Here is a 22794-nt window from a genome sequence, read left to right on the forward strand (position 1 = left end):
TGGTGTTAATAACTGAATTTTCTGGACCTGCAATGGAATAGAACAAAGAACTAAGATCAAATTTCAAATTAATGGCCACACTTTTGCATGTTCCCTTGACATTCAAAATATACTTAGATAATTCACTTGGTAATTAATATCTGAAGTTTGAGAATAACAAAATTAAAAATTATATGTAAGCACTAACCACAAGGCATAGCCGACAAGAGGGAAATTCTAACAAATAACAAACTTACTGATGCTTCATCAACCAATATAGATGGCAGTGTCTTCTCTGTTGCAATGACTACACCATTTGCAGCAGCAAGAGTGAAATACAACTACATATTACATGGTCTTGTAAAAAACAGGGAGCTTTTCTACCACAGGTGATCATCATATACTGAATACATTGTAAAAATTTTTGCCTTCTGCTCAGCTAATATATCACCAACATCTAACTAGAGAGCAGATTCTTAAGAGTATCATTTTTTTACAGTAGCTCTTATAAAAACCTAATACCAAAAATAAGTAGAAACCCCACACAAATTTAGTCACTAATTTCTTTCCTACTAAACAATTATAATTAGTTACAAGTACCAGTACAAATAAAAAGAAAAAGATGCCAAGAGGGAAAAGTAACGATCGTTACCTTATTCAAATGGCGGCCATGGAGAGCAAGCTGAGCAACGAGCAACAAGTTTGGCCACCAAAGAAAAACAGAATACCAGCAACAACCTTTGGCGACGGTGACAACAACAAAATTCTGCTGAATTTTAGAATTAGCAAAATGATAAAATGAAAAACAAAAAATAAAAAAAGTAAAGGGAGAAGATCTACTGGCGGCAGTGCAAGCGGCGGAGGTGCGGTGTTGCGAAGAGGAGGCAATGTCAATTCCGAATGCAGCGACAGCGTCGTTCACGAAGAAGCGCTTTCTCTCGATCTCAGTGGCTTAGCATGGAAAATTCTTGTAGTGTGACTACACCTGGAGATTAATTATTCAAGGGATTCACATCACACTATAATGTGAAAAAAAATCATACATCCTACTTATTCACGAAGTCATAACATGAAATCATATATCACAATAACTAACAAACAAACCTGAAATCAAAAGGGACAGAACAATAATCAACCTGACTCAAAAATCACTAACAAATTAGCAGAAGCACACAAACAAGTTAAAATCATTAACAATTTTGCAAAAATAGCAAGTGCAGAAGGAACTATAATCAACCTGACTAAAAAAAATCAAGATGCAAAAAAAAAAAAAGCAAGCGACCAAATTACACATAGAACCAAACTGAATAAGAAAGAACAAATAAAATCAAAACAAAAAACAAATCAGAATAGAACAAATTCAAGAATCAGAATCGTAACAACAAACATACAAACAGAACATCAAAAATTAGATTCATAGAAACAAAAATTCAAAACAGGATTAAGAAAATAAAAACCCTAATAAAATAAACAGAGCAATAAAATAAACAGAACACAAATCAAACCCTAAATCATCACTATAATTTCAAAAAAATTAGCAGTAAAGAAATAAAAGAACAATAATCAACAATAGGAATATATAACCAACCCGACACGAAGGCTCTATTTCTGGTACATGCTGCTATCTTGGATGGAGGACGACGGCAACTGTTGGTGCAGGGAGGAGTAAGATTTATACAGAAAAGGTGATTATACATAGAAGCATAGATTATGATTTATATACTAGGACACAAGAACAAAAGCTATAACAAATTACAGAGAGGGATAAACCCTAAATGCAATAGATTACACAGAGAAGGAGAAAGTATCACACCTGAAGCCAGGTAGAAGTGGAAGAGGACTGGAGGAGGGACAACCCACGGCTTCGGCAGGATGCTGTCAATGGCAGACGGCGGCTTCTTCCTATTGGATGCGAGCTGGCCACAAACGTGCAAAGCAGAGCATAGAGCAGAGGACTAAGGGTGAAGTATGAGACGCGCAGCGGAGAGGAGAACGGACGAGGTGGCAGAGACGAGAATTGCCCGGCGGTAGAGAGGGGAATTGACGACGCCGCAAACTGTGAGAAATAAAGTCTACCCAAAGCAGAGAACAATGAAGAAAGAAGAAGAAAATGAATGTTAACTATTACTATCTCCTTTACAGTAAATTGAAGAGTCTTATTTATATATGAACTCTAGAAGCTACTAACTCTAGTTTCAAAAGTAACTAATGTGGTTAATTATTTTTCCTTTATATATGCTATTATCCCCCCACAAACTCATGGTGGTTTGAATGCCAACCTGAGTTTGCTTTTAAATTTGTCAAAGCTGGCTAATGACAGAGGCTTTGTTAACACATCTGCCACTTGTTCAGTTGATGGAATATGTGTGACAGCAATAGAGCCTGTGATCACCTTGTCCCGAACAAAGTAGAGATCTAACTCAAAGTGTTTAGTCCGATTATGTAAGATTGGATTATATGCAAGCAGCACAGCTGAAATATTGTCACAAAATACAGTGGGGGAAGCTGGGCAAGGCTGATGCAATTCAGCCAGAAGATTTTGAATCCAAAGGAGTTCCATGAACACTGCTGCCAGGGCTCTATATTCAGCCTCAGTTGAGCTTCGACTGACCGTGGGTTGTTTGCTGCTTTTCCAAGACACCAGATTTGAACCATAGTACACACAAAATCTAGTTTTAGATTTTCTATCATCAAGATCACTCGCCCAATCTGAGTCTGAAAAAGCAGAAAAACGTAAATCAGTGCATCTATGAAATTGCAATTTAAGCTCAGCAGTACCTGTCAAGTATCTCAGAACTCGTTTAACTGCAACCCAATGTTCTTGGCAGGGGTTGGACATAAATTGACTCAGTTTGTTCACTGAAAAATTGATATCAGGTCGTGTAATTGTTGCATACTGCAACCCGCCCACTATGGAGCGATATAAAGTTGGATTTTCAAAAGGAGTTCCAGCATTGGCAATCAATCTAAGAGAGCTTATCATTGGAGTCATACTTGGTTTGGATTCATTCATGCCGGCACGTGTTAGAAGGTTATGTATATATTTAGTTTGGTTCAAAGAAATTAAGGAAGAGGAATGTGTTATAACTTCTATACCTAAGAAAAAGTTGAGCTCACCTAAATCTTTCAATAAAAAGGTAGAATGAAATTTGCTAAGAACAGTTTTTATTTCAGATTCGTTATCTCCAGTGACAAGCATATCATCAACATAAATAAGAACATAAATAGTAGAAATAGAAGTATATCTAGTAAATACGGAAGGATCAGATTTTGTTACTGTAAAGCCAAAAGATTGAAGGGTGGAAGTAATTGTTAAGTACCAAGCCCTTGGGGCTTGTTTAAGGCCATATATGGCTTTATTTAATTTTCATACAAGTTTAGGATTAGAGTGACAGAAACCTGGAGGTTGGGACATAAACACAGTTTCATGAAGAGTTCCATTTAGAAATGCATTGTGAAAATCATATTGTTGAATTTTCCAACCTTTTGATAAAGCAATGGTTAAAATCATCCTAATTGTAACTGGTTTTATAATAGGTGAAAAAATTTGATCAAAATCAATTCCAGCAGTTTGAAGAAAACCTTTTGCAACCAACCTAGCTTTATGTCTTATGATCTCATCTTTTGCATTCTTTTTAACAGCAAATATCCACTTACAACCAACTACTTTTTCATTTTCAGGTAATTCAACTAAGGACCATGTATTGTGATATAATAGTGCTTTATATTCTGTGAGCATAGCATCTCTCCATAAGGGATTGTGGAGAGCACTTTGAATACTTTTAGGCAATAAATCAAAATTAGAAGAGACTGAGAATTTTGCTACCTGAAGAGCTTTTGGAGTTCTAGTACCTGTCTTGGACCTTGTCTGCATTGGATGGATATTTTCTGAAAGAGTGGTTGTAGATGGGGGGTTTGAGGAAAAAGGCAAATCAATGTGAGTAGAAGTAATCGATATGAGATCTTGGGTAGAAGTTGCTGTCTCATTAGCCTGTGAAGCTGTCTGCATTAGATGTATTTGTTCATGTTCCTCACTATGATGTGTATCACCAGAATTGATGTTGGGCATTGAAGATGAAGGATCAACAGAAGAGGGATGAATGGATGCAATCTGAGGTAAAAAATCTAAAACAGTAGCATTGCTAGTGCAAGTTTCATTAATAGTAGTAGAAAAAAAGAGTGAGATAGAAATTGATGTTCATGAAACACTACATCTCTAGAGATAATTATTTTTCCACTTTTAGTGAGACACCTATATCCTTTTTGATTCAAAGCATAACCTAAAAATAAACAGGGTTCAGATCTGTATTCCAATTTATGAGCAGTGTATGGTCTCGTGTGAGGAAAACATAAACATCCAAAGATTTTCAAGAAAGTATAATCAGGTTTATGATGATATAATAGTTCAAAAGGTGATTTATAACATGTAACAGATGAAGGCATGCGATTTATCAAATATACCGAGGTTGCAAAAGCCTCATTCCATAGAGTTAAAGGAAGTGTAGCAGTAGATAATAAAGCTAAAGCAGTTTCGACTATATGCCTATTTTTTCTTTCTGCTTATCCATTCTGTTGAGGGGTATGGGGACAAGTGAGTCTATGAATAATTTCTTCTTGTTGTAAAAATTCAATAAATGTGTGAGATAGATATTCTCTAGCATTATCAGTTTGAAGTGCTTTAATAGAGTATCCTAACTGTTTTTCCATCTGAGTTTTGTACAATTTAAAAACACTAAAGACTTGTGACTTGTTTGTTAAAAAATATATTGTAGTGTGTCTTGAATACACATCAATGAATGAAGTATAATATCTAACACCTGTATGAGCAGTGATTGGGGATGGCCCCCAAATATCAGAAACAATCAACGATAAAGGGCAATCATAAGTAGTATTGGATGGAGAGTAAGGTAACCTATGAGATTTTGCTAAGCAGCAATGTTCACATACACTAGAATCAGAAGCATTTTTATTATACAGAGGTAATGAACAATTAGTTATAATAGACTTTACAATTGGTAAGGCTGGATGACCAAATCTTTTATGGTAAACATCCAATGTCAAGGTTTAAGCAACAAAAATTTGAGTATTGGATTGTCTAAAGTCTGATTTAGGAAGAGTCACTTTTTCAAAACGATACATTCCATTAATTGCTGTGCCTTTGAGAAGCACTTCTTTGGTAGCCTGAGATTTCACAAAACAAACATTAGGCCAAAACGAAAAATACACATTGTTGTCTCTAGCAAATTTGGATACACTAACAAGGTTATGTGCAATTGAGGGAACATGCAGTAAATCATAGAAATAATATCTTTTATCTGTTGGTTTATGATGCAAATATGAATTACCAATATGCTGAATTTTAATACCTGAACCATTACCAATATAAACTTGATCTTGTCCATGATATTCTTGTGCTTGTTGTAGGTTTGACGGATCAGGAGTACAGTGATGAGAAGCGCCAGAATCAGCATACCAAGATGGATCAGCAATTGTAGCAGGTGTAGCAAGCATTGCTTTGGGATTATGGAATGAGGGAGGTGGAGGGAGTGCATTGTGCATCGAAGAGGTGGGTGAATTTTGTTGTGCATGTTGAAATTGTTGGTCAAATCTAAAATAACAGTAACTAGCAATATGCCCCAACTTGCCACAAATTTGACATTGTGGCCGATTTGAGTTCCAAGAACCTCTTCCTCCACGATTTGTTCTTCCTCCACGCCCTCTTCGACCATAAGTGCCTCTATTAGGTGTAGGCGGTGTGTTTCTTGCATAGGTAGAATCAAAATTAGTCTGAGGAGAAGGTTGGGATTGAGTAAAATTGACCTGTACCATTGAGGGTTCTGGTTTCTTGAACCTCTCCACAATGTCTTCTTGAGCCATCAAGAGAGCTTCAAGGTCTGGAATGGAATAGGGTGGATCTTTGGCAGTGACATATGTCAAGAATGACTGATAATCTTCATTTAATCCATCTAAAATGACATTGGTGTATTCTGCATCAGTTAGAGGAGCTCCAACAGTGGCGAGTGCATCCACCACTTTTTTTATTTGAAGAAGATAATCTGATGCTGGACCAGTCTTCTTGATCGATTTTAATTGCAGTTGAAGTTGCCTAATACGAGCTTTTGTTTGTGATGCAAAGTGGGTGTGAAGTCGGCTCCAAATGTCATGTGCAAAAATACAACTAAGAACTCGATGTTTGAACGAGGGATCCAGGGATGAGTAGAGCCAGGAAGAGACATTGTAGTCATCAACCCTCCATTCTTTATATGTCTTTGTTTCATTTTGTGCCTTTTCATCAGCAGCTGATGCGTATCTTGTTGGAATCTTCTGTTGGTCCAGATGATCTTGAAGTTCTTGACCTGAAATTGTAAGAATAGCTGAATGGCGCCAGGTGAGAAAATTATCATCGTTGAGTTTTTCTGGTAAAGGAACAGAAAGGGGCTTTAGAATTGACGCAGAGGGTGATGCTTGAGTAGCAGCAGCTTATTGTTGATAATTTCTGGCTCCATGGATCTTGGGCACTATCTGATACCATGTGAGAAATAAAGTCTACCCAAAGTAGAGAACAATGAAGAAAGAAGAAGAAAATGAATGTTAACTATTACTATCTCCTTTACAGTAAATTGAAGAGTCTTATTTATATATGAACTCTAGAAGCTACTAACTCTAGTTTCAAAAGTAACTAATGTGGTTAATTATTTTTCCTTTATATATGCTATTACAAACAGAGAGAATGGTGACGGCGCGGGTGAGAAGGTAGAGTGACGAGGGATGGCGGCACGATGAGAGAGAGAGAGGGGGTTGAAGGGGCGGGTGAGAAGGGAGAGTGGCTGCAGATGGTGAAAAAAGGAGAGTGGTGTTGGGAAATATGCAAATAGGGATTAGGTTAGCTTTCTTCTCTGTTTTCTTTTTTCTTCATGAGTGAGAGTTAAAGGGTTGAGTGAGAGTGTGTGCCGCTGAGTGAAAGATGACGAGGGATGAGTGGGATTAGTAAAATTAGGATTAGAATTACCTAAAAAAAAATGTTTAAATGTTTAATGTAAAAATTTGTATAAAATTAGAGGTAGAATAGGAATTTTTTTACGATATATTGTCATTTTATTTTAATTAATATGGGAGATAAATGGTTTTATTGGGTGATTTTTACGTAATTTAAACTGTTTATTTAAATACGTAATTTAAAATTATCAATTTAATATTAAAAATTTTGTAAAGTTATTTTTATATTCTATTATTTAAATGTTCAAATTATATCGTTCAAATTATATTAAAATTTTTAAATTTAAATTATATCATTTAAATTTTGTTTATCAAATTTTTTAAATTTTATTTTTTTTGAATACTAATACATGGTTTCTAGAAAAATAATGTGATGACAGTTTTAAATTAAGTGACTCAATCGCTACAGTTTAAATAGACAGTTTTAAATTACGCGTTTAAATGGACAGTTTTAAATTACGTGATTTGAGTTAAGCCCATTAAAACCGCCTATCTCTCATGTTAACTGAAATGTTCTCATATTAATTTGAAATGATTATTCTAAAAGAGTACTATATTAAATAAAATTATTGTCTCCTAAGTATTATTTTGTGATATTATTAGATTAATTTTATATTGTATAAATACTATCTTACCAATTAACCCCATCAAACCGGCTAATCTGATTCAGTTTTTAGAACATTGTATATCATAAAAATTAATTTTTATGTTTTTTAAATCATAAATTTGAGATAAAAAAATAAAAATCTTGTAAATAATAAATTATTAATAAATAAAAATAAAAATAAAAAATTTATGAGTTATTTAATTTTTTAATGTATAGAATAATGAAATTTGAATTAATTTAAGTATAATATTAAAAACATTACGTTATTATTATAGGTAACAATCAAGATAAAAAATTTATAAATGTTTGTTTATTTGTTATTTTTCAATTTTATTTAATTTGAAGCAGATATAAAAATTTAAATTTAAAGAATTCATTTTTTCACATCATTTTAATGGTTAAAAATTTTTTTCTTTTAATTTTATATTTAATATCTTACATCATCTTTAGTTTCATTATTCATTCAAATTTTTTAATTTTTATTTTCATTATATTTTTCTTATCATTTTCCGTATAGATATCTATCATTATTTTTTTCACTAAGTATAAGAAAGATAGAAAAGAGTATTACATGTACTCAGTAGAATAAGGAAAAAGACAACAAAAATAGAAGTTATGTGTAAAATAAAAAAAAGTAATGGTAAAAAGAAGGAAAGAAAATTATGATAATTATATTTTTGACCAATTTTTAAGATGACAGTTATATTAATCAAAGACAATAATATTATAAATGTATAAAAAAGAAAAGCGAAAATGATAGTGTATAATATGATGAGATGCTATAATAAAAATAAAAATTAATAATTTTAAAAAATAATAAAATTAAAGAAAATTAAATATGTTCAAGATAAGATTGAAGAAATATTTTTTTTAGCTATTAGAATTATGGATGGAGATAAAGAATAATTTGGATATAAATTTTTAAATTTGTTTCTAATTAAAAAGGATTGAAAAAATAAATAAATTTAATAATATTTATAAACAACTAATCTTTATATAATATTAGTAAGTGTTTATATTGATTTTGTTACACACAATAACAACAAAATATTTTTTTAATCTTGTTTTTTAATTTTAATTTATTTATTTTATACATTTTACATGTTAAATCATTTAAGGTATTTTATATTTTTATAATTTATTTTTAATTATTAATATTAAATTTATAATTTTAAAAATAAAAATATAAAATTAATTTCTTAAACTCAATAGAAAAGTGGTTGAACAGGCACGTGAACCACTAGTTAAAGTAGTGATGGAATAAGGACTAACGTGTTTCCTCACAAATTAGTAGCAACTTGAAATAAGTGAGGAAAGTCTATCAGTTGTTAAGTGGTCGCTAATTCCTCACTAAATAAGCTTTTGATTAGTGACTCAATTGCGACCAGTTACTTCTAACATTTTCTCAGTTAGCTTTGGATTTGTTATAACTCTGCGACAGATTTTCAATGAGATTAGCGAGTAATTTGCTACAAAATAGGTAGGATATAACTTTTCTTTGCGACAATATTGCCGTTGCCAAGTCGCTCGCTAAATTAAACTTGCGACAATTTAGCGACAGAGGTATTTCGCTCGCTAATCAGCGACTTGAAATCAGCGAACGAAGTGTGTTGGTTGTTAAACGGTCGCAAATTTCTCACTACTTAGGTCCTAGTCTGTATTTCCACTTTAGCGACTAATTAGCAAGGAACACTTCCCTAGCTGAATGATTTATCCGTTGCAACGAGTTAGCGACAACTGTTTTCTGTCGCTACCCTAATTTTAAATTTTACAATATTATGTGACAAATTAGCGAGAAACTAGTTGCTCGCTAAAAATAAAAACTTTGATGACAAATTAGTTAGGAAATTGTCCATCGCAAAATGCATTTCAAGTCATTGTGACGGATTAGCTAGTAACATTATTCCTCGCTAATTAGCCTTTTCGCACAAAGTTTATTTAGCGACGAACTAGTGTGTGAATTGTTTCTCGCTAATTGTATATCAAATACTTGCGACGGAATAGTGACAATAATATTTCTCGCTACTTTACTTCTATTCGATTGAACCCATAAGTGACTGATTTGCTAGAACATTGTCACTCGCTAATTAATTTGTGACAAATTAGCAAGGAAATTTTTTCCGCTCTTTTTTTAGCTACAAAAGTTAATTTGCGAGAAACAAACTTACTCGTGAATCTTTTGCTAATCAGTCGCTTTTTTCAAGTTCGGATATTTTGTGACTGCTCATTAATTTTGTCGTTAGTGTGTCACTAATTCCTCGCAAGTTAATGACAGATTAATAACAAAAAATATTTCTCACAAAAGTTCGTTGCTAATTCGTCAAATTCTTGTAGTGCCGCTCTTCTAACTCTGTTCTACACTGTATAACTCTTGAAATACTTCTCTCCACAAATGGTCTTTTAATGTTAGAAGCCTCCAAATATTTTTTACCAAAAATGGATCGGTCATCAAATTGAGATTTTTAAAATCTAACCCACCTAAAAGTTTGGAAAGACAAAGACATATGAAATTAACTCCTTACTTTATTATTTTACTAACTTTTTCGCTTTAAAAAGCTTAATCTTGTTTTCTTATATTTAAGTTAACAATGACTAACTTTTTATTTTTTTTACTAAAAATATTGTCTCTAACATTCTGCATTTTTAAATAGATATTAATTTAAATATATTGTTAATACTCCAATAACTATACCCACAATAACTCATGTTTTAGTTGAAGACTTGTAGTTGTATATTATTCCACGACATACATTATTAAAGTTTAAAATAAACAAAAATATTTGAAAGTCATAGTTTGAAAACTATAAGGAATCATAATTTATTTTTTGGTTTTTTAATACATTTTTTTATTTTTTATTTTTATTTATTATTAAAATAAATTAATAATTTTATATGTAATAAATATATAATTATAAATACTATATAATAATTATAAAGATTAAATTAAATTAAATAACTTTATGTTATAATCACCTACGTAACATTACTCAAAAATAAAAATAAATATATACTCTGTAAAACCAAATTAAATTCACATGAAAATAAGAGTAGTGAATACGTACACGTCTTTATTATTAGTTGTAGTTGTATATTATCCCACTACTTATATGTTTTTTCCATGGGTGTTAATTCATAATAATTTACAGAAAGATCCATGTTTCGAGACAGAGACAACTATAACTTCTAACGAAAAAATAAACTAAAAAATTTAAGGTAAGTTAGATGTTCTTGACAGAACCGTCACATGTAGACACTCATGGCATTTTATCCACAAACTTGATCAACCTTTTGTTTACTTTATATTTGAGATAACATGCATTAATCAACAATTATTTTTTTCTATTAAAAATGTTAATTTTTTTAATACTTTACTGATCTTCTAACATAGCACAACTAAACCAATTTAACAAGGGAATTTGCATGCCGACGAGCCGTACCTCAAATGGCAGGCATTTGACCCCCTCCTCTTGCCAATTTTTGACGAGTCGTCGCCACGTTATTAACATGTGCATGTATACATGGACCTTCAGCCACCTAATTTCTATTCTTATTTCTTTGGGTGTTCAGTGTGTCAAAAAGAATATACACAGATAGCTGATACATACCTCTTTAAAAGAATAATTTTAAAATGATATGTTTATTGTTGGTGGATCTCAACTCAAGTAGAAATGTAGAATCCACAAGTTTTTTTTTTTTTTAAAAAAAATAGCTATAAGTCACGTGGGTTAAAAAGAGAGAGTTTTTACTTTTGGAAAAGAAAGAAAAGAAACAGAGTTCGAGAGAGGATGATATGGAGGATAAGGAAAAGGAAAAAGAAAAAAAAGGAAAAAGAATCCTCTAATTTTACATATATTAAATTGATAAATTTATTTTATTTTTTATAAAATTTTAATATGTTGTTTTTGGTATAAAAATGAATATTAGGGATCAATAGAGTAATTAAACTTTTATTATTTATATTGTCTTTTTTTTTATTTGATTTGAGATATTCACTTTGTGAAGGATTTATGTTAATTTTATCAGTTTTGATGATGGATTGTATTGATTGTTGAGATACTCTAGTACTACTAGAAAAACTAATTGTATACACATTATTTAATAGTAGAAGATTTTGCTGAACTAGGTCTCGTAAATTTTTTACCCGTCTTTTGGAGATTTTTCTATGATAAAATTCTGGTGTTTTATTATTGTAATTTCTATTATTGTATTTGCTTCTTAGAGTATTTTTAGTATTGTCTATTTAATTATACAGGTTGTGAAAAAATTATTTTTGGTGTTTTCGGTGTCAGGTAAGTTCTTGTTTGAATTTCAAATTTTTTCAATAAAGTGGTATTCAGAGGTTTGATTGTTTATTTCTATGCTGATTAAAAAGAGAAAAATATTTAGGAGCCAAATATAGTAAAATTAAATTCCAAAAATTATTCAATTTAAAAGACCCTCATGGAAGATATGTTATATAGCAAGGATTTGTATGATCTTGTCTAAAAGTACTAAATTCGATGCTGAATAGAAGAAGTTGAATCGGAAGGTAGTTTATTTGATTAAGCAGTGGCTTGATTTCAATGTGTATTCACATGTTGACTGGTGCGCAGAAATTGTGACGATTCTATTCCTTGGTAACGGCGCTGAAAACTTTATACGCACGTTCATAATCTTAATTCTTTGTCACAACTTCGCCCAACTGACCAGCAAGTGCACTGGGTCGTCCAAGTAATAAACCTTACGTGAGTAAGGGTCGATCCCATGGAGATTGTCGGCTTGAAGCAAGCTATGGTCACCTTGTAAATCTCAGTCAGGCGGATTCAAATGGATATAGAGTTTTAATAATTAAAAGATAAATAAAACATAAACTAGGATAGAGATACTTATGTAATTCATTAGTGAGAATTTCAGATAAGCGTATAGAGATGCTTTCGTTCCTCTGAACCTCTGCTTTCCTGCTGTCTTCATCCAACCATTCCTACTCCTTTCCATGCCAAGCTTTATGTAGGGCATCACCGTTGTCAATGGCTACATCCCATTCTCTCTGTGAAAATGGTCCAATGTGCTGCCACTGCATGGCTAATCATCTGTCGGTTCTCGATCATACTGGAATAGGATTTACTATCCTTTTGCGTCTGTCACTACGCCCAGCACTTGCGAGTTTGAAGCTCGTCATAGCCATCCCTTCCCAGATCCTACTCGGAATACCACAGACAAGGTTTAGACTTTCCGGATCTCAAGAATGGCCATCCATGGGTTCTAACTTATACCACGAAGATTCTAATATCTCGGACTCGGTCCCCAGTATTAGATATCTAAGAGATATTCATTCTAGCTTGTTTGCATATAGAACGGAAGTGTTTGTCAGGCACGCGTTCATAAGTGAGAATGATGATGAGCGTCACATAATCATCACATTCATCATGTTCTTGGGTGCGAATGGATATCTTAGAATAGGAATAAGCTTGAATTGAATAGAAAAACAGTAGTACTTTGTATTAATTAATGAGGAACAGCAGAGCTCCACACCTTAATTTATGGTGTGTAGAAACTCTACCGTTTGAAAATACATAAGTGATAATGGTCCAGGCATGGCCGAATAGCCAGCCCCCATGAAAGTCTAAGATAGCATAAAACTAATCAAAGATCCTTAGAAAGATAGTAAAAAGTCCTATTTATACTAAATTAGTTACTAGGGTTTACGGAAATGAGTAAATGATGCAGAAATCCACTTCTGGGGCCCACTTGGTATGTGCTTGGGCTGAGCATTGAGCTTTCCACGTGTAGAGGCTTCTCTTGGAGTTGAACGCCACTTTGTAACCTGTTTTTGGCGTTTAACTCCACTTTGCAACCTGTTTCTGGCGTTTAACTCCATAATGTAGCATGGAACTAGCGTTCAACGCCAGTTTGCGTCATCTAAACTCGGAAAAAGTATGGACTATTATATATTGCTGGAAAGTCCTAGATGTCTACTTTCCAACGCAATTGAGAGCGCTCCATTTGGAGTTCTGTAGCTCCAGAAAATCCACTTTGAGTTCAGGGAGGTCAGAATCCAACAGCATCTGCAGTCCTTCTTCAACATCTGAATCTGATTTTTGCTCAGGTCCCTCAATTTCAGCCAGAAAATACCTGAAATCACAGAAAAACACACAAACTCATAGTAAAGTCCAGAAATGTGAATTTTAATTAAAAACTAATAAAAATATACTAATAACTAACTAAATCATACTAAAAACTATGTAAAAACAATGCCAAAAAGCGTATAAATTATCCGCTCATCACTACACCAAACTTAAATTGTTGCTTGTCCCCAAGCAACTGAAAATCAAATAGGATAAAAAGAAGAGAATATACTATAAATTCCAAAATATCAATGAAACTTAGCTCCAATCAGATGAGCGGGACTTGTAGCTTTTTGCCTCTTGAATAGTTTTGGCATCTCAATTTATCCATTGAAGTTCAGAATGATTGGCATCTATAGGAACTTAGAATTCAGATAGTGTTATTGATTCTCCTAGTTCAGTATGTTGATTCTTGAACACAGCTACTTTATGAGTCTTGGCCGTGGCCCTAAGCACTTTGTTTTTCAGTATTACCACCGGGTACATAAATGCCACAGACACATAATTGGGTGAACCTTTTCAGATTGTGACTCAGCTTTGCTAAAGTCCCCAATTAGAGGTGTCCAGGGTTCTTAAGCCACTCTTTTTTTTTTTTTTTGCTTTGGACCTTGACTTTAACCGCTCAGTCTCAAGTTTTCACTTGACACCTTCACGCCACAAGCACATGGTTAGGGACAGCTTGGTTTAGCCGCTTGGGCCAAGATTTTATTCCTTTAGGCCCTCCTATCCATTGATGCTCAAAGCCTTGGATCCTTTTTATTACCATTGCCTTTTGGTTTTAAGGGCTATTGGCTTTTTTCTCTTGCCTTTTGGTTTTAAGAGCTTTAGGCTTTTTCTGCTTGCTTTTTCTTTTTCTTCTTTTTTTCGCTATTTTTCTTTTTCTTTTTTTTTTCACAAGCTTTTGTATTCACTGCTTTTTCTTGCTTCAAGAATAATTTTTATGATTTTTCAGATTATCAAATAACATGTCTCCTTTTTTCTTATTCTTCAAGAGCCAACATATTTAACATTCATAAACATCAACTTCAAAAGACATATGCACTGTTCAAGCATTCATTCAGAAAACAAAAAGTATTGTCACCACATCAAAATAATTAAACTAGTTTCAAGGATGAATTTGAAACTCTGTACTTCTTGTTCTTTTGTAATTAAAACATTTTTCATTCAAGAGAGGTGATGGATTCATATTCATAACTTTAAGGCATAGACACTTAGACACTAATGATCATGTAATAAGACACAAATATAAATAAACATAAAGCTCAGAAATCGAAAAACAAGAAAATAAATAAACAAGGAGATTAGGGAATGAGTCCACCTTAGTGAGGGTGGCGTCTTCCTCTTATTGAAGAACCAATGGTGCTCTTGAGCTCCTCTATGTCTCTTCCTTGTCTTTCTTGCTCCTCCCTCATAGCTCTTTGATCTTCTCTAATTTCATGGAGGATGATGGAGTGCTCTTGATGCTCCACCCTTAGTTGTCCCATGTTGGAACTTAATTCTCCTAGGGAAGTGTTGATTTGTTCCCAATAATTCTGTGGAGGAAAGTGCATCCCCTAAGGCATCTCAGGGATTTCATGGTGAGAAATTTTCTCATGCTCATGTTGAGGTCCATGATCTCTTATTTGCTCCATCCTTTTCTTAGTGATGGGCTTATCCTCTTCAATGAGGATGTCTCCCTCTATGTCAATTCCAGTCGAATTGCAGAGGTGGCATATGAGGTGAGGAAAGGCTAACCTTGCCCAAATGGAGGACTTGTCAGCCACCTTGTAAAGTTCTTGAGGTATAATCTCATGAACTTCCACTTCCTCTCCAATCATGATACTAGGATCATGATGGCCTGATCTATAGTAACTTCAGACCGGTTACTAGTAGGAATGATTGAGCGTTGAATGAACCTAGCCATCCCCTAGCCACTGGTTTGAGGCCATGCCTTCTTAATTGAACCGGCTTGCCTCTTGAGTCAATTTACCATTGAGCTCCTTCCTCACATATGTCTATGAGGACTTGGTCCAACCTTTGATCAAAGTTGACCCTTCTTGTGTAGGGGCGTACGTTCTCTTCCATCATTGGCAAGTTGAACGCCAGCCTTACATTTTCCGGACTGAAATCTAAGTATTTTCCCCGAACCATGGTAAGCCAATGCTTTGGATTCGGGTTCACACTTTGATCATGGTTCCTAGTGATCCATGCGTTTGCATAGAACTCTTGAACCATTAGGATCCCGACTTGTTGAATGGGGTTGGTGAGAACTTCCCAACCTCTTCTTTGGATTTCAAGTCGGATCTCCGGATACTCATTCTTCTTGAGCTTGAAAGGAACATCAGGGATCACTTTCTTCTTGGCCACAACTTTATAGAAGTGGTCTTGATAGACCTTTGAGATAAATCTCTCTATCTCTCATGACTCAGAGGTGGAAGCAATTGCCTTCCCTTTCCTCTTTCTAGAGGTTTCTCTGGTCTTAGGTGCCATAAATGGTTATGGAAAAACAAAAAGCTATGCTTTTACCACACCAAACTTAAAATGTTTGCTCGTACCCGAGCAAAAGAGGAAAGAAAAAAGTAGAAGAAGAAGAGAAATGGAGGAGAGGGAGAGAGAGTAGGTTTCGGCCAAGTGGAAGAAGAGATGGTTGTGTTGTGTGAAATAGAAGAAGGAATGAGGGGTTTATATAGAAGTGGGGAGGGGTTTAGGGTTCGGCCATTTAGGGTTGGGTTTGGGAGGGAAAATATTTTGAATTTGAAGGTAGGTGGGGTTTATGGGGAAGAGAAGATGGATGTGAGTGGTGAGGGGGTGATGGGAAAGAGTGATTGAAGTGATTGGTGAAGGGCATTTGGGGAAGAGAGTTATGAAAAGGTGTGAAGAGGAGAGAATAGGATTAGGTGGGGATCCTGTGGGGTCCACAGATCATGTGGGAATCCTGTGGGGTCCACAGATCTTGAGGTGTCAAGGATTTTTCATCCCTGCACCCTTTAGACGTGTAAAACGCCCTATACATGCAATCCTGGCGTTTAACGCCAGACTGCTGCCTGTTTCTGGTGTTAAACGCCACTTCCATGCTCTGTTCTGGCGTTAAACGCCAGCTTGGTGCCTGTTTCTGGCGTTAAACGCCAGACAGGTGCCTGTTTCTGGCGTTTAAACGCCAGACTATTCTCCTCCAGGGTGTGCTATTTTTCATTCTATTTTTCATTCTGTTTTTGATTTTTCAGTAGTTTTTGTGACTTCACATGATCATCAACCTAAAGAACACATAAAATAACAATGGAAAATAAATAAATATAATTAGATAACATTGGGTTGCCTCCCAACAAGTGCTTCTTTAATGTCAATAGCTTGACAGTGAGCTCTCATGGAGCCTCACAGATGTTCAGAGCATTGTTGGAACCTCCCAATACCAAACTTAGAGTTTGAATGTGGGAGGTTCAACACCAAACTTAGAGTTTGGTTGTGGCCTCCCAACACCAAACTTAGAGTTTGACTGTGGGGGCTTTGGTTGACTCTGCAGTGAGAGAAGCTTTTCATGCTTCCTCTCCATGGTTACAGAAGGAGATCCTTGAGTTTTAAACACAAGGTTGTCCTCATTCAGTTGAAGGATCAATTCTCCTCTGTCCACATCAATCACATCTCTTGCTGTGGCTAGAAAAGGTCTTCCAAGGATGATGGATTCATCCTCATCCTTCCCAGTATCCAGGATTATGAAATTAGCAGGGATGTAAAGGCCTTCAACCTTTACTAGCACGTCCTCTACTTGTCCATAAGCCTGTTTTCTGGAGTTGTCTGCCATCTCTAATGAGATTCTGGCAGCTTGCACCTCAAAGACTCCCAGTTTCTCCATTACAGAGAGTGGCATGAGGTTTATCCCTGATCCAAGGTCACATAGAGCCTTCTCAAAAGTCATGGTGCCTATGGTACAAGGTATTAAGAACTTTCCAGGATCCTGTTTCTTCTGAGGTAATCTCAGTTGATCTGGATCACTTATTTCATTGATGAGCAAGGGAGGTTCATCTTCCCAAGTCTCATTACCAAATAATTTGGCATTCAGCTTCATGATTGCACCAAGGTACTTGGCAACTTGCTCTTTAGTAACATTTTCATTCTCTTCAGAAGAAGAATACTCATCAGAGCTCATGAATGGCATAAGGAGGTTCAATGAAATCTCTATGGTCTCTAGATGAGTCTCAGATTCCTTTGGTTCCTCAGAGGAAAACTCCTTGTTGATCACTGGACGTCTCAGGAGGTCTTCCTCACTGGGATTCACGTCCTCTCCCTCCCTTGTAGGTTCGGCCATGTTGGTTGATTCAATGACCTTGCACTCTCTTTTTGGATTCTCTTCTGTATTACTTGGGAGAGTACTAGGAGGGGTTTCAGTGACCTTTTTACTCAGCTGGCCCACTTGTGCCTCCAGATTTCTAATGGAGGACCTTGTTTCATTCATGAAACTTAAAGTGGCCTTAGATAGATCAGAGACTATATTTGCTAAGCTAGATAGATCCTGCTCAGGACTCTCTGTCTTTTGCTGAGTGGATGATGGAAAAGGCTTGCTATTGCTAAACCTGTTTCTTCCACCATTGTTAAAGCCTTGTTGAGGCTTTTGTTGATCCTTCCATGAGAAATTTGGATAATTTCTCCATGAGGAATTATAAGTGTTTCCATAGGATTCACCCATGTAATTCACTTCTGCTATTGCAGGGTTCTCAGGATCATAAGCTTCTTCTTCAGAAGATGCCTCTTTAGTACTGTTGGATGATTCCTTCAATCCATTCAGACTCTGAGAGATCATATTGACTTGCTGAGTTAATATTTATTCTGAGCCAATATGGCATTCAGAGTATCAATTTCAAGAACTCCCTTCCTCATAGGCGTCCCATTACTCACAGGATTCCTTCAGAAGTGTACATAAACTAGTTATTTGCAACCATGTCAATGAGTTCTTGAGCTTCTGCAGGCGTTTTCTTTAGGTGGATGGATCCACCTGCAGAATGGTCCAGTGACATCTTTGATAACTCAGACAGACCATCATAGAATATATCCAGGATGGTCCATTCTGAAAGCATGTCAGAAGGACACTTTTTGGTCAGTTCCTTGTATCTCTCCCAAGCTTCATAGAGGGATTCTCCTTCTTTCTGTCTGAAAGTTTGAACATCCACTCTAAGCTTGCCAAGCTTTTGAGGAGGAAAGAACTTGGCTAAGAAAGCCGTGACCAGCTTATCCCAAGAGTTCAGGCTGTCTTTAGGTTGAGAGTCCAACCATACTCTAGCTCTGTCTCTTACAGCAAACGGGAAAAGCATAAGCCTGTAGACCTCGGAATCAACCCCATTGGTCTTAACAGTATCACAGATCTGCAAGAATTCAGTTAAGAATTGAAAAGGATCTTCTGATGGAAGTCCATGAAACTTGCAATTCTATTGCATAAAAGAAACTAATTGAGGCTTAAGCTCAAAATTGTTTGCTCCAATGGCAGGGATTGGGATGCTTCTTCCATGTAAATTGGAATTTGGTGCAGTAAAGTCACCAAGCATCTTCCTTGCATTGTTATTATTTTCGCCCATGTCTCCTTCTTTTTCGAAAATTTCTGTCAGATTTTCTCCAGAGAGTTGTGCTTTAGCTTCCCTTAGCTTCCTCTTCAGAGTCCTTTCAGGTTCAGGATCAGCCTCAACAAGAATGTTCTTATCCTTGTTCCTGCTCATATGAAAAAGAAGAAAACAGAAAAGAAAATATGGAATCCTCTATGTCACAGTATAGAGATTTCTTTATGTGAGTAGAAGAAGATAAGAATAAAAGAAGAGAAATTCGAACACCAAGAGGAAGAGAGGGTTCGAATTTTGAGATGAAGGGAAGTGTTAGTAAATAAATAAATAATTAGAAGGAGGTGAGAGAGAAGAATTTTCGAAAATTAAATAAATTAAAATAAAAATATTTTTATTTTTAATTTGAAATTAAAATAAAATTCGAAAATTAGAAAAGAAATAAAACTAAAATTAAAAATTAAAATAATTAGTTAATTAAAAATGAATTTTGAAAAAGAGGAAGGTGATTTTCGAAAATTAGAGAGAGAGAATTAGTTAGGTAGTTATGAAAAAGATATGATTGAAACAAAAAGATAGGATTGATTGAAAAAAGATTTGAAAATCAATTTAAAAAGATAAAAAGTTAAAAAAAATTTTGAAATTGATTTTGAAAAAGATATGATTGAAAGATATGATTGAAAAATTTAATTTGAAAAAGATTTGAAAAAGAATTTTAAAAAGATTTGATTTTTAAAATTAAAGTTGATTACTTGACTAACAAGAAACAAAAATATTTGATTTTAAAATTTAAAGATTGAACCTTTCTTAAGAGGCAAGTAACAAACTTAAAATTTTTGAATCAATCACATTAATTGTTAGCATTAATTTCGAAAATATGATTTAGAAATAAGAAAAAGATTTTGAAAATCAATCATAAAGTTTTCGAAAATATGAAGGAAAAATTGAAAAAGATTTGATTTTTGAAAAAGATAGAATTTTTAAATTGAAAATTTGATTTGACTCATAAGAAACAACTAAATTTTAAAAAGTTTTGAAAAAGTCAACTCAAATCTTCGAAAATTTATGAGAGAAAAAGGGAAAGATATTTTTTTTATTTTTGAATTTTTAATGTAGAAAGAGAAAAACATCAAAAAGACTCAATGCATGAAAATTTTGAATCAAAACACATGATGCATGCAAGAACACTATGAATGTCAAGATGAACACCAAGAACACTTTGAATGTCATGAACACCAAGGACTTATTTTTGAAAATTTTGAAGAAAAGAAAACATGCAAGACACTAAACTTAAAGATTTTTAATTTTTAGACACTAAGAATTCAAGAATGCATATGAAAAACAAGAAAAGACACAAAACAAGAAAATATGAAGATCAAACAAGAAGACTGGCCAAGAACGAATTGAAGATCATGAAGAATGCAATGCATGAAATTTTTGAAAATAATTTTTGGAAAATTAAAAAGATGCAATTGACACCAAATTTAAAACTTGACTCTAGACTCAAACAAGAAACACAAAAATATTTTTGATTTTATGATTTTATAAATTTTTTTGATTTTTCGAAAATTAATTGGGAAAAACGAAAAAGAAGAAATTATTTTTTTTTCGAAAATAAGAAATAAAAAAAACTTAAAATTAAAATAAAATTACCTAATCTAAGCAACAAGATGAACCGTCAGTTGTCCAAACTCGAACAATCCCCGACAACGGCGCCAAAAACTTGGTGCACAGAAATCGTGACGGTTCCATTCCTTGGTAACGGCGCTGAAAACTTTATACGCACGTTCATAATCTTAATTCTTTGTCACAACTTCGCACAACTGACCAGCAAGTGCACTGGGTCGTCCAAGTAATAAACCTTACGTGAGTAAGGGTCGATCCCACGGAGATTGTCGGCTTGAAGCAAGCTATGGTCACCTTGTAAATCTCAGTCAGGCGGATTCAAATGGATATAGAGTTTTAATAATTAAAAGATAAATAAAACATAAACTAGGATAGAGATACTTATGTAATTCATTAGTGAGAATTTCAGATAAGCGTATAGAGATGCTTTCGTTCCTCTGAACCTCTGCTTTTCTGCTGTCTTCATCCAACCATTCCTACTCCTTTCCATGCCAAGCTTTATGTAGGGCATCACCGTTGTCAATGGCTACATCCCATCCTCTCTGTGAAAATGGTCCAATGCGCTGTCACTGCATGGCTAATCATATGTCGGTTCTCGATCATACTGGAATAGGATTTACTATCCTTTTGCGTCTGTCACTACGCCCAGCACTCGCGAGTTTGAAGCTCGTCACAGCCATCCCTTCCCAGATCCTACTCGGAATACCACAGACAAGGTTTAGACTTTCCGGATCTCAAGAATGGCCATCCATGGGTTCTAACTTATACAACGAAGATTCTAATATCTCGGACTCGGTCCCTGTATTAGATATCTAAGAGATATTCATTCTAGCTTGCTTGCATATAGAACGGAAGTGTTTGTCAGGCACGCGTTCATAAGTGAGAATGATGATGAGCGTCACATAATCATCACATTCATCATGTTCTTGGGTGCGAATGGATATCTTAGAATAGGAATAAGCTTGAATTGAATAGAAAAACAGTAGTACTTTGTATTAATTCATGAGGAACAGCAGAGCTCCACACCTTAATCTATGGTGTGTCGAAACTCTACCGTTTGAAAATACATAAGTGATAATGGTCCAGGCATGGCCGAATGGCCAGCCCCCATGAAAGTCTAAGATAGCATAAAAACTAATCAAAGATCCTTAGAAAGATAGTAAAAAGTCCTATTTATACTAAAGTAGTTACTAGGGTTTACGGAAATGAGTAAATGATGTAGAAATCCACTTCCGGGGCCCACTTGGTGTGTGCTTGGGCTGAGCATTGAGCTTTCCACGTGTAGAGGCTTCTCTTGGAGTTGAACGCCACTTTGTAACATGTTTCTGGCATTTAACTCCACTTTGCAACCTGTTTCTGGCGTTTAACTCCAGAATGCAGCATGAAACTGGCGTTCAACACCAGTTTGCATCATCTAAACTCGGGCAAAGTATGGACTATTATATATTTCTGGAAAGCCCTGGATGTCTACTTTCTAACGCAATTGAGAGCGCGCCATTTGGAGTTCTGTAGCTCCAGAAAATCCACTTTGAGTGCAGGGAGGTCAGAATCCAACAACATCTGCAGTCCTTCTTCAACCTCTGAATCTGATTTTTGCTCAGGTCCCTCAATTTCAGCCAGAAAATACCTGAAATCACAGAAAAACACACAAACTCATAGTAAAGTCCAGAAATGTGAATTTTAATTAAAAACTAATAAAAATATACTAATAACTAACTAAATCATACTAAAAACTATGTAAAAACAATGCCAAAAAGTGTATAAATTATCCGCTCATCATTGACACTAAAACTAATATCGAAAAGATGTGGAAGAAATTGAAGGAGTTATATAAAAGGAAAAATGTGCAAAACAAGTATTCTTGATTAGGAAGCTAGTTAATATGAAATATATTGGAGGTAAATTAATGTTCGAGAATTTGAGCATATTTCAGGAGACTGTGAACCAATTGACAAATAACGAC

At 34.6% G+C, this 22794-nt stretch overlaps 1 protein-coding gene and 1 non-coding gene across 2 annotated transcripts; one reads left to right on the forward strand and one right to left on the reverse strand.

The window, feature by feature from the left end:
- Positions 1–3346: 3346 nt before the first annotated feature.
- Positions 3347–6511, reverse strand: LOC140180690 (uncharacterized). The gene is made up of 3 exons (XM_072221967.1): positions 6499–6511; positions 5101–6395; positions 3347–4090 (listed from the first exon to the last, which is right to left on the reverse strand). The coding sequence occupies exons 1-3, from the start codon at positions 6509–6511 to the stop codon at positions 3347–3349; spliced, it is 2052 nt and encodes a 683-aa protein (XP_072078068.1).
- A 12217-nt stretch (positions 6512–18728) lies between these two features.
- LOC112768465 (small nucleolar RNA R71) lies at positions 18729–18836 on the forward strand. The gene has a single exon (XR_003185890.1). It is a non-coding gene; the product is annotated as a small nucleolar RNA R71 (small nucleolar RNA).
- Positions 18837–22794: the final 3958 nt, after the last annotated feature.

This window comes from Arachis hypogaea, chromosome 17 (genome assembly GCF_003086295.3).
Source record: "Arachis hypogaea cultivar Tifrunner chromosome 17, arahy.Tifrunner.gnm2.J5K5, whole genome shotgun sequence".
Lineage (NCBI taxonomy): Eukaryota > Viridiplantae > Streptophyta > Magnoliopsida > Fabales > Fabaceae > Arachis > Arachis hypogaea.